Source organism: Geospiza fortis, unplaced genomic scaffold (assembly GCF_000277835.1).
Source record: "Geospiza fortis unplaced genomic scaffold, GeoFor_1.0 scaffold145, whole genome shotgun sequence".
Lineage (NCBI taxonomy): Eukaryota > Metazoa > Chordata > Aves > Passeriformes > Thraupidae > Geospiza > Geospiza fortis.
This window is the reverse complement of record NW_005054362.1, coordinates 2,521,533-2,537,171: the sequence shown is the minus strand read 5'-3', so window position 1 is coordinate 2,537,171 and position 15,639 is coordinate 2,521,533. Positions and strand designations below refer to the sequence as shown.

Here is a 15,639-nt window from a genome sequence, read left to right as displayed (position 1 = left end):
CGGCGGGGGAGCCCTGTCCGGGAGCGGGGGTCGCTCCCCGGAGGTGGCAGCTCAGGGCCCCCCCTCAGGCCTGCGGCCCCGGCCCGTCCGCTCCAAGGCCGCTTGTGCTCCCTCAGGGCCGTGACGGGTGTGCGGCGGGGGAGCCTCCATGCTGAACGTGACATCCTTGAAGCCTTCCCGGTTCCACGAATGCCTGGCAGAGCTCTGGCCCCCAGTCCCCTATGAGTTCATCACTACAGCGTTCTGCTTCGCCCCAGGTAAAAGATGAAAGTGCCGTTAACAATCGGCTCTATTTTCGGTAGGAGGGTGCTCACTGTGCTGCTGCCCGATTGAGTCATGGACCACAGGTGGTAGTACCTCGTTCTGCAAAGGGCTTCAGTCAAGGGCCACAGGTGGTACCACGAGCATAAGGAACTTCTTGGAATGGTCTCTATTTATAATAGAAACATAGCTCAACTAAAAATAAACCCCTCGAGTTTATTGTGAGAGAGAATTTGTCACTTCCTTGTGTTGAAATGCATTCCGTGTCTCACCTTTTGTAGGCATTTAGCCCCGATCACAAGAACAGCATCATTAGGAGGCAGAGACAGGAGCTCAAGCTTTTAATTGCAGAACTGAAAGATCGTGACAAAGAGCTCAATGACATGGTGGAAGTGCATGAGAGGCACATCCAGGCCTGGGAAGATGATCGCCAAAAAATACTGACTTTAGCAGAACGATGCAGCTCGTTAACTAGTAAGTGCTGTGATGTCAAGAACGACATCTTGGTCTATTAAATATGTTCAGGTGCTTCAACCCCTCAATAATGGTTTTGCATCATATAAGGATCCCTTTCCTACCCTTCAGCCTTAAAATTTATTGTTTATCTGAGATCTAATCTTCCACGCTGGTGCTGAAGTGATCTGATCAGACTCTTTCTTGTCTGAATGTGTGAATTGGTTCTGTGAATTCTTTAAAAAATAATCTGATTAAATAAATGTGGAGGAAGAGAAGTATGTGCAGCCTGCTGGCGAGTTACAGAGCCCTGTGCCCTGAGGTTCTGCTGCACAGCTCTGAACAAACACAAACCACCCAGCAAAACACCTAGTGGCTCTGAACAGTCTCAGTTCAGAGCTCACCACACATTTCCTCTTCCATCTGACCTGGGTACATGGGGAATCCTCCTTCAGAGTGTGCAACATAAGCATCCAGGTTTGAATTGTGTGATTTTAAAACACAGGGTGAAATTATTTCTGAGATTTAAGAAATTGCATGACAGCCTCTGAGCTCTTTTTTCATGTATAACTTCGTCTCCTTCCTTTTCAGGTGAGCTGAATGAGAGAAATGCAGTTATAAAATCGCTGACCAAAAAGTTAAAGTTATTAGAATCCCAGCATAATGACAGTAAGATAACACTTGAAAGCACACAACAGAAGTTTAAAGAGCTCACTCAAAAAGTCACAGATTCATCTGTTCACTGCCAGGCTCTGGAGGTAGGGGTTGAGTGATGGTCTGGTTTTGTAATCCATGCATTTACAGGGCGCCTGTGATGAACTGTAACATTCCAAAACTGAGACATGCAGGGTATTAAGACCCTTGATCACAAGCAAGTTGGGGAGCAATTTTTCCTCCAGTCCTCTTTTCTCCAGTTTGCTCAGGATCCCACATTGCCACTCACCATGTTTCAATAATGTTGTGGATGCATTTACTGGGAAAAATAATAACTTTGAATGACTGAAGTAAGGGCTGACACTTACTTCTGTTCACTAGGAGAAAAATCAGAGTCTCCACTGCTCAGTTTTGGAACTGTCTGCTAAAACAGGCCAGCTGCAAGCCAGGGAACAGGAGCTTCTCTCTATGCTTCAGATGAAGGTAACATCTGTAACATCTGTCAGTTCATGGGCACTAAATGTGGTCAAGCTGCAGTGCAGTGACTGTGCCACAAGGCTTCTGTCCCTGGTGATCTCACTCATGGTTAATTCTTAGGCTTGTTTGAGAAGGGGGAAATGGTCAGCAATAAACTGGTTTGTTTTCATAAACAAGCTTGTTTCCAAGATTTAATTTGGTGTGTTTTTTTCCTCAAAATCTCAGAAGGAAGTCTGTGGATCACTTTACTGCAGAAGGATGACTTTACTGTTGTTTTGTCCAAACCCATCCATGATATTAAAAATAAGATTTCAGTGTGTTTCCTATTTCAGGACAAGGCCTTAATTGAAACAACTGATCAGATTACTGAGGTTACATCTAAGTTTAAAACCCTGGAGAATGCCCTGCGTACAGCAAAGTTGGATGAATTCACTCGCAACAGGGAGCACCAAGACCTCAAGGTGACACTGAACGATGTCATGAGCCAAGTAAATAAGATGAAAGGTAAATGTTTCTGCTGGGCACCTAATTTAGTGTAGGCCAGCACAATTCCTTTTCACTCTGGGGAATGTTACATTTTGTTTTGCAGATATCCTCTCTGAAAAGATGAAAGAGAGCAGCAAGAACCAGGAAGAAATCAGTCACCTGAAACAAGAAAACGGCTGCTTGAGGAGTGAGCTGATACTGGCAGGTGAGGGTGGGCAGTTGGCCTTTCATGCCTTGGCTTTCAACAGCTCAGAGACTTCTGGGCAGCAATTCACTGATATCTGTGAAGGAGGCAGCTTGTTACCTGCCTTCCTTGCAGTTTAATAAAAGTATATCCCTGGTGTGCCATTCTTCTGTGGAAGCAATATCTGGGCTTCTGCAGGGACACTTTGTAAAATCTTGTGAAAGCACAAAGTTCACCAAAGTGATTATATAGGGAGGAATGAGTGGCTCAGGGGACTCTCCTGAAAATGTTGAGACTTTCTCTTCTCGTTGCTTTCTTTAGGTGGTGGCTTTGGTTTAGGCTGGTTTAATATGCAGGCTTGGGTAAACTGCATCTTGCTCTCCATAATACCTTTGGGTTTGGGTGGAAGAACATCTGGTGCTGCAGTGGATAGGAAAGGTCACTGCAATATTCTTGGGGAAAACCACAGAGACCTTGAAAGATGAGGTGGCCAAAGGTGTCCTCTGCTGTCAGATAATTTCCTTGCCTATCACTTTTAGTCTGCTATTTGACCTTTGTCAGATATTGATGCCATGTCTCATTATTTTAAAACCAATAAAATTGAGAATTGTTTTGCTGCACTTCTCTCTATGTGCATGAATTAAAATTAATTAACTGAATTCCCTTTATGCTCTCCTCTTTTTTTTTCCCTCTTTCCCATTTCTTTTTTCATTTCTAAAAACGTTAAATAAATCAGTCAGTGAAGCACAGTATTGCTGCTAGTAACATGAAGCCAGGTGCTGAGGAAAAGTCCAAGGAAAATACTTGATTTTTTGTTTTCTTGTGGGTTTTGTGCTCTCTTTATCTGGAGGAGAAACAGATCCCATTGATCTTAAGAAAATGCTTTTGTTTTGTACTACCTCCTACTGCTACAGACACAGCATTAGCAATGCACTTACTTTGTGTCTGTTCACCTGAGGTAATAAAAACAATTATTATCTTTTGAAACAGTGGAAGAAGCCCAGAGAAAGGATCAACTTTTTCAGTTTGCCAAGTCGAAGCAAGTGCGGATTGAAAGAGAATTGTCCAGTTTGCGACAGGTACAGCCCTGGTTGTGTTCCTGCCCCGAGGTCAGAGGAGCATTTTCAGGAACATCAGACCTGTGTGGAACAGTGTAAAAAAGTTAGATCTAGATAGTTTTGATTAAGGAACAAAAATCTGTTTGTGCCTTGCTGGGATCTCTGTAGAATGTTGATTTATTTCATTTGGGGTTAAGCTGAAAAACCCAAAGTGCTTCCAGGCTTGGGCAGTGACGTGAAGGGCAGCAGGATTGGGATCACACACCTGCCCAAGGTGAGCTCAGCACAGTAAGGGACACAGTGTCCTGGCAGGTCTTTTTTTCACAACCTAAACCCTGTGTGTTCACCTGCTCTCAGCTGAGGTTCTCCAAGCATGTTCCATTTTTTAACTGCAAATAGTTGATGGGTAGTTACCTTCTCCATTAGCTTCACAAAAAAAACCCTGCAGTCTAAGCCAAATCCCATGATCATCATCCATGTCCTGTAATTCTGTAGCTGTGAACAACATAATAACAACATGTATTAAATATCACGTAACAGTAATGATATTTTATTTATTGTTCAGTGTGGTTCCATCTTAGAAGAATATTCTAATCTTCTCATAGAAATCCTGTTTATTGCTGCAAAACATTATTTTCCTAAATATATGCAGAGATAGTCTCTTAGATTTGGAAGTCTTTGTCAATAATTTGACTACAGGCATTGGCTTTTAAAAACATTTTGAGGATGTTTTTGGTACTACCTGGTGATGATTTCCTGCACCCAGATATTCACCAGTGCCCCTCACTGCCTCTGACAGGTCTGTGTAAAACAGCAGCGGGACTTGCACTTCCTCCATGTCAACTTTGATAGCTCTCAGGAATCCAGGCAAAAACTTGAAAATGCATCAAGTGGAAAGAGGTAAAGACATTTTAAATTTTTTTTTTTCTTAAATAGTTTGTCCTCAAAGAGAGACTTCACTGTTCAGCCCCAACTAACATCCTAACAGGGGTGTGTGCTGGGTCAGGATGGCTTTGCTGGACTCGACCACAAACATCCAGTGAAGCTGTCAAGTACCTTGTGTTTTATTTGGTCAGGAGAGACCATGAACATCAGTCACAGAGCAAGTGTTGTAGCAGGCCAGACAGCTCATGATTTTTTTTAGAAAGTGAAATAGTCTGGTGGTAGGGGTGTTAACCTGGCTCCCTACTACTTTTATTTAAAAAGCAAAGTTTATTTTAGGAAGTAAACTTAGAGAATCGGTGCACACCCTGGAGGTTCACACAAATCACCATACTGTGATTAAAACATGAGGGAACTCTCAGACTGGTTTTGAAAAGTAACAGCCAAATCTGGGCAGATTTTCTGTGGGGTTTTGGCAGGGTACAGCTGCCTGGTGGTGTGTGAGCTGCTGCAGAACCGTGGCAGAGCCCGTGTTCTGTAGAGCTTTAGGAGTGCACTTGGGGATGCTCTTTACCTGCAGTGTTTCTGACTTGTTTTTGTCGTGCCGTTGTAGCTCAGGGGCCACATTCTCTGCCTCTGAAAGCCCCAGCAGCAAGACAGACAAGGGTAGGACTGAGGGCAGCCACGGGATGTGCGAGGAGTGTGGAACTGCACCAGTTCCAGCAAGTAGGGTAAAAGCCACCCCTGAGAAGTGTGAAGTAGATAATAGACAGTTACTGAATGCTTCAGACTTGGAGGAAACTGCCTCAGCGTTGTTAAACCAGTGTCAAAAAGCCGTGAAAGGCTTGGCCCTGCCTGTGGAAGAAGGAGAAAAGCAGGATGTTACATCAAGCTTTGATGAGCTAGACAGTGAAAAATTTCATGAGGTAAACAACACAAGGCCATTGAGAAACAGGGAAATTGGAGAAAATGAAATGAAAAGCACAGACCAAAAAACCTTTGAGGTGTCTTTGCCTTCATATGATCGTTGGCTTAAAATCAAATCTCGTGTAGATTTGCAAAGCACTTTAATCCAGAGCAGCAGCACGTCTGACAAAACTGATAATGGAAACAAAACCTGGGAAGAGAGATCTGACACTGAGTCTGGCCAAAAAAGCAGAGAGACTCCTGCCACTTGCAAGTCTGACTCTGATTCCAGTATTAATAACTTCATTGTAATTAAAGACAAACAGTGGAAGCCACTCTCAGATCTGGAATGGCTGGAGATTTTCAAGCCCAAAAAGAGAGATGGAAATACAAGCCGTGGAAGAGATTACAGCTGTTTGGAGACTGCACAAGAGATGAAATGTACCTGCTCAAAAAGGTTATGAGTTTGTTGCCTTTAAGAAATAAGCATAAGCTAGACTATATAGAAACTTAGGTGTATAAGCTCTCAGTATTAGCTCAAGCTATGTTTAGAGTAACTGCTGTTTTAAATTTAGTTTTTCAACCTGAAAAGTAACAAATTTAAAATAAAAATAGCTCTTAAAGTATCATGATTCTATTTTTATGCATTTATTTTTTTTCCTCTCTTATCCCCAAGAGCTGTGTGGGCAGGAGAAGCTGCAATACCATATAACTTTTAGCCAAATAAACTAATTGAGAAAATCTTAAGATTTTTTTGAATCCCAGGTGTTACTCATAACTCTGATGGGTAAAATATGTTCTGACCAGAGCTGGACTTGTACAGTGATGTTTTCTGTGAGGCAAGAAACAGATGCAGGTTTTGTGTGATGCTTTAGTGACTGTGTTACTTCTATTGAGAAATCAGATCTTGGCTGGGCAGGAATGTAGGACACAGCTCTGAGCACAGGCTGCTGCCTCTGTCAGGGCAAGAAATGAGATGGCAAGATTTAAAGGACAGCAATCTGTCCACTCTGCAGCTCGTGGGACTCTATCCTTCTGTTTGTGCTGTGGGAGGAGAAGGACATGTGGTTGGGGACGAGCAGGATGAGGTTTCTAATGCTGAGAAGTGTCAGAAGAAGACCCAGGTGCCTCAGTGATGTTGGAATGTCTCCGAGATAAAAAACCTGCTCTGCATTTACAGAAGTGGCTTTGTGCCAGCATAAGCAAAGGCATTCAGAGCTGGGACTTGCTGTGGATTTGTTCTGTTGGTTCCTCTATTTCTGTTCAAAAAATTGATTTACCCAGCTCTATTTTAGAAGGATTCCTGAAGTTTCACAGCGATTTCATAGCTGCTTTTTAGCCAGAGGAGAGGAGCCTTCCAGCTGGTGGTTTGACAAGCACAGTAAATGAACAGCTGTTTAAACCTGCTCACAGTGTTTGCCAGCAAGCCTGCCCAGCATCCAAACAGATTAATGTTATGGAATGGAAAGATCTGATGTATGGGTGCTTTCATTCTGTGTGGCTTTTGAAACAGAAATATTGTAGGAATTGTTGCTGCAGTGAGACAGACCTGTTCAGAAACAAGGTGAATGGGCAACCACTGAAAAAGAATGCTGGCCTGGCACATTCCCATGTGCCTTAGCTGAGCTTCACACTCCATGTGGGCTCTCTCTAGTTTCCACTGCCTATAAATCATTGGAAAGACTCCACTCCCCTTCTGTCTACCCTGACCTTCATTATCAGCTTCCCCAGCAGCACCAATGACACACTGCCATCCCTCTAAATCCCTTTTGAGGCTGCATCATGAAAGCTGCTTTCACTTCTTGTCTTGCCCTATTTGTCTTGTCCTTGAGTGAATTTTAAGGGGAAAGGAACAAATTCAACCTGGGCAGTGCAGCTAGAAGGTATCCTCCAGTTAGGGGGCAGCTGTGCTACCCATTTGGGATTTGCTGCTGAGCTCTCCAGTTTTCTTGATGCCCACGTTTGGTCCTGGGGCCCTGCTAATTGGAGATGGATTGGCTCAGTGCAAATCCCTGACTGTCTGCTCTCCAGCCTCTGCTGACTCGGATTTGGCAGGCAATAAATCCTCACCCCTACATGGGAGGAAGGCAGGAGTGTTGCTTCTGTGAAGGGATTAATGGCACAGACCAGCACAGCATTCCTCCTGGGACTTGGATCTGGATCCTCCAGTTTTCCATTGCTGCTTTCAGAGTGCTGATGATGTAGTTTGTGTTTAGGGAAGGGTGCTGGCACCTCCCTGTCATCCCAGCAAATATTTTTGCCATGAGTTCCTGAGTTCTGGAACGGCCAACAAGGAGGCTGTTAACAGTCAAATGCCTTCCCCAATGGCAGAAGGGATTGTGAAATCCCAGAGTGCAGGAATCATTTCTGTGTGCTCTGACTTGGTGACTTCATTTATGTTGGGCCAACATTTGCTGCCTTTGGATTTTTATCTCAATTCTCATTTTACAGATGGAGCATCAGCAGGTACTTGTTGATTCTGCTCGGGCTGGACTAAACCACCCATTGCTGAGCCATTTCCCTGCCTCAGAATCAAACCTGTGCCCCTTCCTTTCCAACCTGTGTGTTTTCCCGGCTCATCTCATCTCCTGACATCCCTGTTCCAGGCTTGTTCCCTCACGGCTCCACAGAACCTTTCCTTGTCAGAAACACAGACATGAGCTTTTCTCTCTTAAAGGAGAGCCTGTTTTATCCCAGTGTTTTATGGGAGAAGTGAAATGGGACACAGCAGACACTCATGAGCTGACAACCCTCATGAGGGCTTTTTCCTAGATTGAATGTCAGTTAAAAATGCACCTATTTTTAATAGTCTTGTCAGGTATGGAATGCATTGTTACACCAAAATAATTATCTAAAGAGTATCTACTGAAATGTCATCAATTCAAAGAGAATATTTGCTTTAAAATGCACATCTTTTTTCATTATTTGCCAGTCCAGGCAGGGCTAGCACTCTGCTTCTGTTGTGTTCAGAAGTTTATTAATGTGGTTTGCTCCTATATTTAAAAATAAATAAATCCAAGCCTCTTTGGGAAAGCTGTCCTGTGATCTCTGACATGAGATGATGACTGTAAAACTGTGAAATTCCTTTGAAAGGTACACCTACAAATATTAATTTGCCTAATGGTTGATTAGAACCAAAAGGATTTGGGTGTGAGAGGGGAGTGAGTAGCAGAAATTGGGAAGAACAAAGTTTTGCCTTTAGTGTGCTCTTTGCAAGGTTAAATACACACTCAAACACATGGTCATGGAGCTGGTTGAGACTGGTTGAAAGTCAAACCCTCGTCCTTAGAGGATGAAAGTGATCTAGGGAAGCTGTTAAACATGGGAATGCTCTGAGGAGCAGGGTAATCTCCCAAGCTTCTTGGTTTGCTTGGCTCAGGGCCCACAGTTATTTATGTTGTGCCATGATTTCCCCTTGAAAGTTTAAAAAGGATGGTGATGCTGCTTCTGCCAATGTCTTAATTTTTTTTTAACAGTGAAGAAAACGTGGATCTGAATTCCCTCCGCTTGGCTTCTCCTCTTTTGGCATCCACTGAGAAGAGCAACAAGACTCAAAGTTCTGGGAAATCATCTGATGAAGATTCCCCTCTGGACATCAATGACCTGGCAGTGACCAAACCAACAAAGAGATACTGCATGAACACAGTCAGTATCTTATTGCACAATGTCCTTGACTGATTTTGAGGGGAATTGTGGGGAATTATGACTGATGGTAGGAATGCAAATGTCTCCAGGCATGGAACTGGGGACTCACATGATGACACAGCAGGCTTATGGCAAAGGTGATAACATATTTTTTTTTAAATAGCTCCTTGTTGCCTCAGTATGTCTTGGACAGCATAAGTATAAAAGAATTTTTTTAAAAATTAATAAGGTTTTGGAATGAAAAGCCTGAGGAAAATGGATGCTGGCTAATTGGTAGTTCCACTAAATATCTGGGTACAGGTGGATGCAGTTATCAGAAGCTATTGGACACGGTTTCTTTCCTGTTCTGCTTGGTTCTCCCTGTTTCTCATGTGTTTATTCTCCCCTTTATCCCTGAAGCACCTCTCTTGTGAATGCTTAATATACCTGTATATGGAAATCTGTTTAAAGTGGCACTGGGAGAGAGCTCTGTGTTTATCAGAAACACCAGCAATTAGACACAGTCTGTTACTTTGCAGTATTTTGAACAGAAACATTTCAAAATCAAAATGCTAATCCTTGGTGCATTATAATTCTTTGAAATCCTCCAAAAAAAAGATCCTTCCCTAACTTTGGCTCCCTGTCTGTGTCCTGCAGGACACCAGTTCCCTGTTCTGGAAGCTGGAGCGCTCGTTGGCCCAGTCCCGACAGATGCTGACTGATCTGGAGCTCAGCCTTCTCCACACGAGCATTCCCAACACCACCAACAAGAATAAGGTACAGATTGCTCTCCCAGGATGAGGGTGAGGTCTCAGGGATGCTGATTGAAAACATCCTTTCCCTTATGCTTGGCTTGCACTGCATTAGCAAAGCATGAGGAGGATATTGGTTATCTGTGAGACAATTCCTGCATGTCTTAGTGCTTCAATTTTTTATAGGTTTCTGTTTGGCTGTTTAAGGTCATGACAGGATTTGACTCCTGCATGTGTCTGAACAGATGGAAGGCAGAAGTCATTTTGGGGCAAGCTATAGGAGGTCTAGAAAAAAGTGAACACTGGTTCTTTTTGACCTGAAGCAAATTAGGTGATTTCTCAGGCTCAGCACACACTCACTGCTCTGCTGTCCCAGAGACTCACAGTCAGAACTGGTTTATTATAATATTCATAGAAAGGAGGGCAGTATAGGGAATATATAGGATACTTCAGGTGTGAATTTAAACCAGAAGCTCAGCTTCAATAAAGGCAGAGTTCTTGTGGGTTGGTAGTTTTAGCTCCTTCATTGCAGGGTCAGAGAATATATTCAGTGGTCAAAGAAAAGAACCTGTATGTAGCTGTCATATCAGTTTATTTTATGAGCACAAGTGCTGATAAAGTTCCTGTTGAGTATTTGGGCAGCAGAAGTAATCAGAGAAAGGGTCACTTGTTTGGTGGGTAAATATCCATAAGAATTTCTACCTTGTTTGACAAGGACATTGTACCTTTTGTCCCTAGCAATGAGCACACTTGTGCTGGTGTATATCCCAAAGGGAGAATTTAGGCTCCTGGTTTCAGAGCAGTGCTGAACCCTCATCTTCATCCTCACACATTTCACCTCCCTGCAAAAAGTTGCACTCCTTTTAGCCTTAGATGAACCTGGCCAGAACAACGTTGCTGTAAGGAGCAGACAAAGCCATTTTTATAACATTCAGAACCATAAACCCTTCGCTGTGCTGGGCCTGACTGTAAAAGTTGTGTGCCAGCGTTTGCAGAAACTGAAAGGATATTTTGTTCAGAAGTTCCTCTGCAGGATTTCATTCAGTGGCAAAGACAGCAGCAGTTTAGTCTTTTGCAAAGCCTCCTGAGTAGGAGGATTCCTGAAAAGCTCCCTGCACACAGGGCTTGCTTGTGGCTCTTGCCCAGCCCCATCAGCTGTCTGGCTCCTGCTCACTGCTTGGCACGTCACAGCTCAGCTCCTCTGTCTGCCCATGACTCTGCTTTAGGATCTGATGCTGCATTTTTGAGCTTGGAAATTGGCTTCTCCTTCAGCTTTAGTGGATAGAAAATGAAGCAAACTCATGTGTAGTGGCGGGAGCAGATCCTGAGCCACATCTGTGCAACTTTGATCTCCTTTCAGAGCAGTTCTGGGCAAAAACTCGTCAAGCATGTTCGAGTTAATCTATGCAGGCCAGCTAACCTGCTTCAAACCAGGCTTACCTGGGGCTGTTTTAAACTGAGCTTTAGAATGGAATAAATATGAAATACAGCCTTTAGAATTGAATCAGGGGGAAGTGGTACATGTTGGATTCTGTGCCCCGCTGGGACAGAGAGGAGAAGGGGGAATTAAGAACTGTACCCCTGCTGCTCAGCAGCTTGAACCTGGCAGCTCTGGAAACTTTATTCTCTGAGTCCTTTGATTTCCATGTGGTGTTTTTACATTACAATAGAAACAACAGAGCTCTTCACAGAAGCCAGTTACCTGCTGCAGAAGAAAGAGATGCTAAGTTTCCTTTTTTTCTCTGTGATGTTCCCTGAGCATGAAAGTGTTTTCAGCTTGATCTTTTTTTGTTTGCTTCCCTCTTTATAAATGCATCTGCAATATTAATACCCTTTATGGATTTTTGAGATGGGCCTAAAACAGGATTCTAAGTGCATTCCAAATAAAACTCTTGTGAGTACTGTAACAGCAAGTAGTTCCTTTAGCCAAATAATTAAACTTTTCTGTAGTGTGTTCCTCATCCTTGGGGCAGTCAGATCTCACAGCTTCATTCCCCAGTACCTGCACTCTCCTTATTGTAGTTAAAACCCTTCTGTGTGTTACAGATAACAGGATCAAGGATGTGAACATTGTTGAAGGAGAGATTGGGAAGTTTTTTCCAGTGCCAAGGCCAAGGGCTGTTTTAGGATACTGTTCCTGTGCTCAGAGCCCCAAAAGTAGAATGTATTGAATAGAGCTGTTTCAGAATATCCAAAGCAGCCTTGCCCACAGCAGATTGGGTTTTTTTTTTTTTCTTTTTGAATCAGGAAATTTCTCACTCTCTGATTATTTGTTCTCCCATTGTGGATTAGATGCTTGCAGTAGGCACCACCTTGTCTGGTTCTGAGGACAAAAGAGTAACCAGATATGGTTAAAATCCTGAACACCACATGAAACTGAATAAGAACCAGCAACAATGAGGAGAGAAACTGGCCAAAAGAAAAAAAAAAAGAGAAATCTCCCAGTGCTGACAAGCACTGTGCCTGCAAAGGGAGGTTACCCCACAGCCAGCTGGGGGTGACACTGTGTGACACCAGTTGTGGATCAGCCTCCATCCCATGGGAATCTGGTGCTCAGTTCTCTCTGGGATATTCCAGCTGCAGTCCCTGAGCTGGTTGTGTCCTGGGGAGGGGAGTCAGGCTGGTTTGGTGTTCTGCTGGCTCTGCATTAAGCCTGGAGACACTGAGACTGCTCTGAGAGCCGTGGGGTCTGAGGAGAGCAGCTGATGGGGCACCTGGGGGAGATGGGTGCTGAGTAGCTGGAATGCCAAACCTCCCTGTGCACACAGAGAGCTCCTCTGTTCCTGAACAGAGCCCTGAGGTAAAAGCAGCCAGGGGTTTTATAGGTTGAAGCCAGCACTGTGACTTGCATCCTGAAACCACTGATGTTACAAAGCTTCAGGAGCAAATCCCCAAAAGTGCTGAGCCCCGTGCTGAGGCAGCAGAGTGGGGAGAGCACGCTGAGCCTACTGAAATAATCACATTTGCCTCAAGTGAGAAAGAGCTGGTGGAACAAACACACCACAATCCACTGTAGATCCATGACAAGCATGAGTGGCTCTCCAAGTCACTGGCTAATGCATAATTCTCATTTTCTTTCTGTGTTAAAAGGCACTGGATCACTGTGATCAGTTAGATCTGATGCAGAGCAGGTCCAGAAATAACCAAACATTTGTGCAGTTTCATATACAGAAGTGATTGAATTGATTTTGGTTGTGTTTGTTTGGTTTTAAATTGCTTTGAAACTCATTTGAGGGCAGGTGCACTGACAAACATTAGGGCAATTTCCTCCCTAGCTGCCAATGATTTAGCCATTCTCATCAGTCAGTTGTTTTGCCTCTAGAGAGAGGTTGGGTGGGGGAGAGTGAAGAACTCAGGAGGAAAGCAGTGAGGAAAAGGCTATTTTAAGTTTTGGACACAGCAGCATGTGCCAGTGCTCATAAATGGTGACTCAGTGGCTGGCCTGGGGCACAAAGATCACTCCTTTCCTGAAAGCCAACTGGAAAGGTTTTATTTCCCAACATCCCAATGGTGGCCCTGAGACTGTTCCCTTTCTGTGAAGTATTTTGTTTACCTTTTCCTCTTTATATTTTACTCCATGTTCTTACTCTGTTTGCAGAGTGAAAATTTGTGTAGTAAATTCACATAAGTGTGGTTGCTTCAGATATTTCAGAGGAAATGTTCCTGCTTTTTAATAAAAACCTTTTCCATTTTCTGCAGAGGAAGAAGTTGGTTCCAACACAGAGGTAATTGTGAGGACTGAAGACATTGACCCAGCAGCTACAATGGAAAGTTACCTAATTTTTTTTTCCCGTGGTCCTCCTGAGTGCTTGAAAGACCCACAAGTGGCAAGAAGATCTGACTCTGCAGGAATGTATTTTATCTTGAAATAAAACACAGAATTACGCCAAGATTAACAGAGCTATTTTTATAGCTGAGAGCTCAGGTTAAACACCAGCTTGTTTTTTAAGAGTCTGAAGTGTGTAATTGTTACAACATCGGAACTATTTTTCTTTTTCTTTTTTTTTATGGTGGCTCAGAAATATTTATAGAGTATGACACAGCCAAGCATTCTCCCTTTTTTTTTTTTTATAGCACATTGTTTTTGTTCTGGATTTCTTGCCTTGTAGAGAGAGATGAATAATGTTTATAGGAAGTTCCCAATTAGTGTTGTAAGCAGGAACTGCCTCCGATGTTGCTGAAATGGGAGAGCTGTCACCCACAAGATAGGCACAACAACTTTCCACACTCAGGAGCTGGTTCTTCCCAAAAATGTTTATGGGATCAGGTGTGTATGGCCTCTGTTTGCCCTGTAGAGGTAGCCAAGTATGATGTGACCCTTTTTTTAGCATTTAAACTGGATTTATGTTTGCTGATTGGGCAAGATGTGCTGTTATCACAACTTGAACTTGCTTTTTAACGAAGAGATCAAATAAGCTGATAAAGGTGATGCTTTGCTGTGTCTCTCTTGCCCATTTAACACATTTAGCGCTTGATTTCTGACATTTCTCAGCACAGACACAAGTGGGCTGCCCAGTCCTGTGTAGGCTGGGAGCACTTTGGGACACCAGTGCCCCTCCCACAGCCCTGTGCCAGCGTTTTTCCTGCTGGGGGGAGCCAAGGGTGGGAGTTTCTGCTCCATCCACTGCCACCAATTATTGCAGAGAAACACAACTCCGTGGATTCCCCTTGTTAACTCTTTCATTTCATTTTCTGCTTTCTCTTTAATTACTCCAGTGACAGCCTTTCCTGCAGGTATTAATGGCCCCAGAATTAGGTGGCCAGTTCTGATGAGAGCTGCTGTTCTCCAGACTCTCTCCCTGCCTGCTCACCAGTGTTACCCAGAGGGAAGCTCAGCTGCTCCAGCTCTTTCCAGGTTTCCTCAAGCCTTTACAGGGCATTTATTCCTCTACCTGTGCAGAACCTTCTCAGGCTCCATCCTCACAATCTGCTGCTCTGGGTATAACAAGAATTCCCCCTAAAAAGCCAATGATGACAATGCCATGATGCTCGCCCTGAAGCTGTCCAGCAGAGAAATTGGTGCAACTAACAAGCAGCAGCTGCATTTAAATGGTTTTGAGGTTATTGGATGAACTCACTGAGTTTAAACCCCTGGAGAGTTTAAAATGATGACTTTGAAATCAATATAGAAAACTGAGCTCAAGTGATGCATCAAGGATCTGCAGAGCCTTAGGATTTTGTGTTGGGGCTGCCCTGGATTTGTGGAATGGGAAGAAGGGAAATAACTGGGTTAATTTATTCAGCACTAAGTGACTTAAAACCCAGCTGCATTATTGACCACACTCTGATGCTCGAATGGAAACGCTTCAAACTCGGTGCCTTAATTCTGGAAGCAGCTCAAATACTCCAGGGAGCCCTTTGCTATTGTATCCTTGGTTTGAATTATTATTTAAAGACAACAAAGCTTCTGTTCAGCCACGGCCTTTCCGCAGGGTGGATGCGAGCTCCGGTCATTGACTTCGGTAACGGGAATTGGTGTTGGAGCCCCGGGGCTCAGAACGAGCTGTGTGCGAGGGCCCTGGGAGAGGGGTGAAGATGGGCGCTCAGATGGGACCGTCGTGCTGGTGGTGACCGCTGTTCCTGGCGTTTCCTGAGCTGCGGAATCACCTCCGTGCGGGGGCCACTAAGAGACGTGTCCCCTCCCTGTGTCCCCTCTCCGTGTCCTCTGTCTGTGTCCGTGTCCCCTCCCCGTGTCCCCTCTCCGTGTCCTCTCTCTGTGTCCGTGTCCCCTCCCCGTGTCCCCTCCCTGTGTCCTCTCTCTGTGTCCGTGTCCCCGCTCCGTGTCCCCTCTCCGTGTCCGTGTCCCCTCCCCGTGTCCCCTCCCCGTGTCCCCCCGGTGCTGCGCGGTCTCACCTGGCCGCGGGGGGAGCGGCGCTCGCTGCAGTTCCGGGTGCGGCCGCCA

General features: G+C 44.4%; 1 protein-coding gene across 2 annotated transcripts; it reads left to right on the top strand.

The window, feature by feature from the left end:
* Nucleotides 1–63: 63 nt before the first annotated feature.
* Nucleotides 64–13,627, top strand: CCDC62 (coiled-coil domain containing 62). 2 transcript variants are annotated; one of them, XM_031059496.1, is made up of 11 exons: nucleotides 64–257; nucleotides 543–735; nucleotides 1,306–1,472; nucleotides 1,750–1,851; nucleotides 2,178–2,349; nucleotides 2,435–2,536; nucleotides 3,506–3,594; nucleotides 4,373–4,473; nucleotides 8,838–9,006; nucleotides 9,643–9,762; nucleotides 13,437–13,627. In XM_031059496.1, the coding sequence occupies exons 1-11, from the start codon at nucleotides 222–224 to the stop codon at nucleotides 13,464–13,466; spliced, it is 1,281 nt and encodes a 426-aa protein (XP_030915356.1). In that variant the 5' UTR covers nucleotides 64–221; the 3' UTR covers nucleotides 13,467–13,627. The 2 variants fall into 2 exon arrangements, with proteins under 2 accessions (XP_030915356.1, XP_030915357.1); XM_031059497.1 differs by lacking the exon at nucleotides 1,750–1,851.
* Nucleotides 13,628–15,639: the final 2,012 nt, after the last annotated feature.

Bases quoted from the DNA above. Each gene is read 5' to 3' on its own strand.
- CCDC62 (XM_031059496.1), top strand. From the start codon at position 222: ATGAGTTCATCACTACAGCGTTCTGCTTCGCCCCAG. The intron at 2,350-2,434 runs GTAAATGTTTCT...TTTGTTTTGCAG, and splicing joins CCAAGTAAATAAGATGAAAG to ATATCCTCTCTGAAAAGATG. The intron at 9,763-13,436 runs GTACAGATTGCT...CATTTTCTGCAG, and splicing joins ACACCACCAACAAGAATAAG to AGGAAGAAGTTGGTTCCAAC.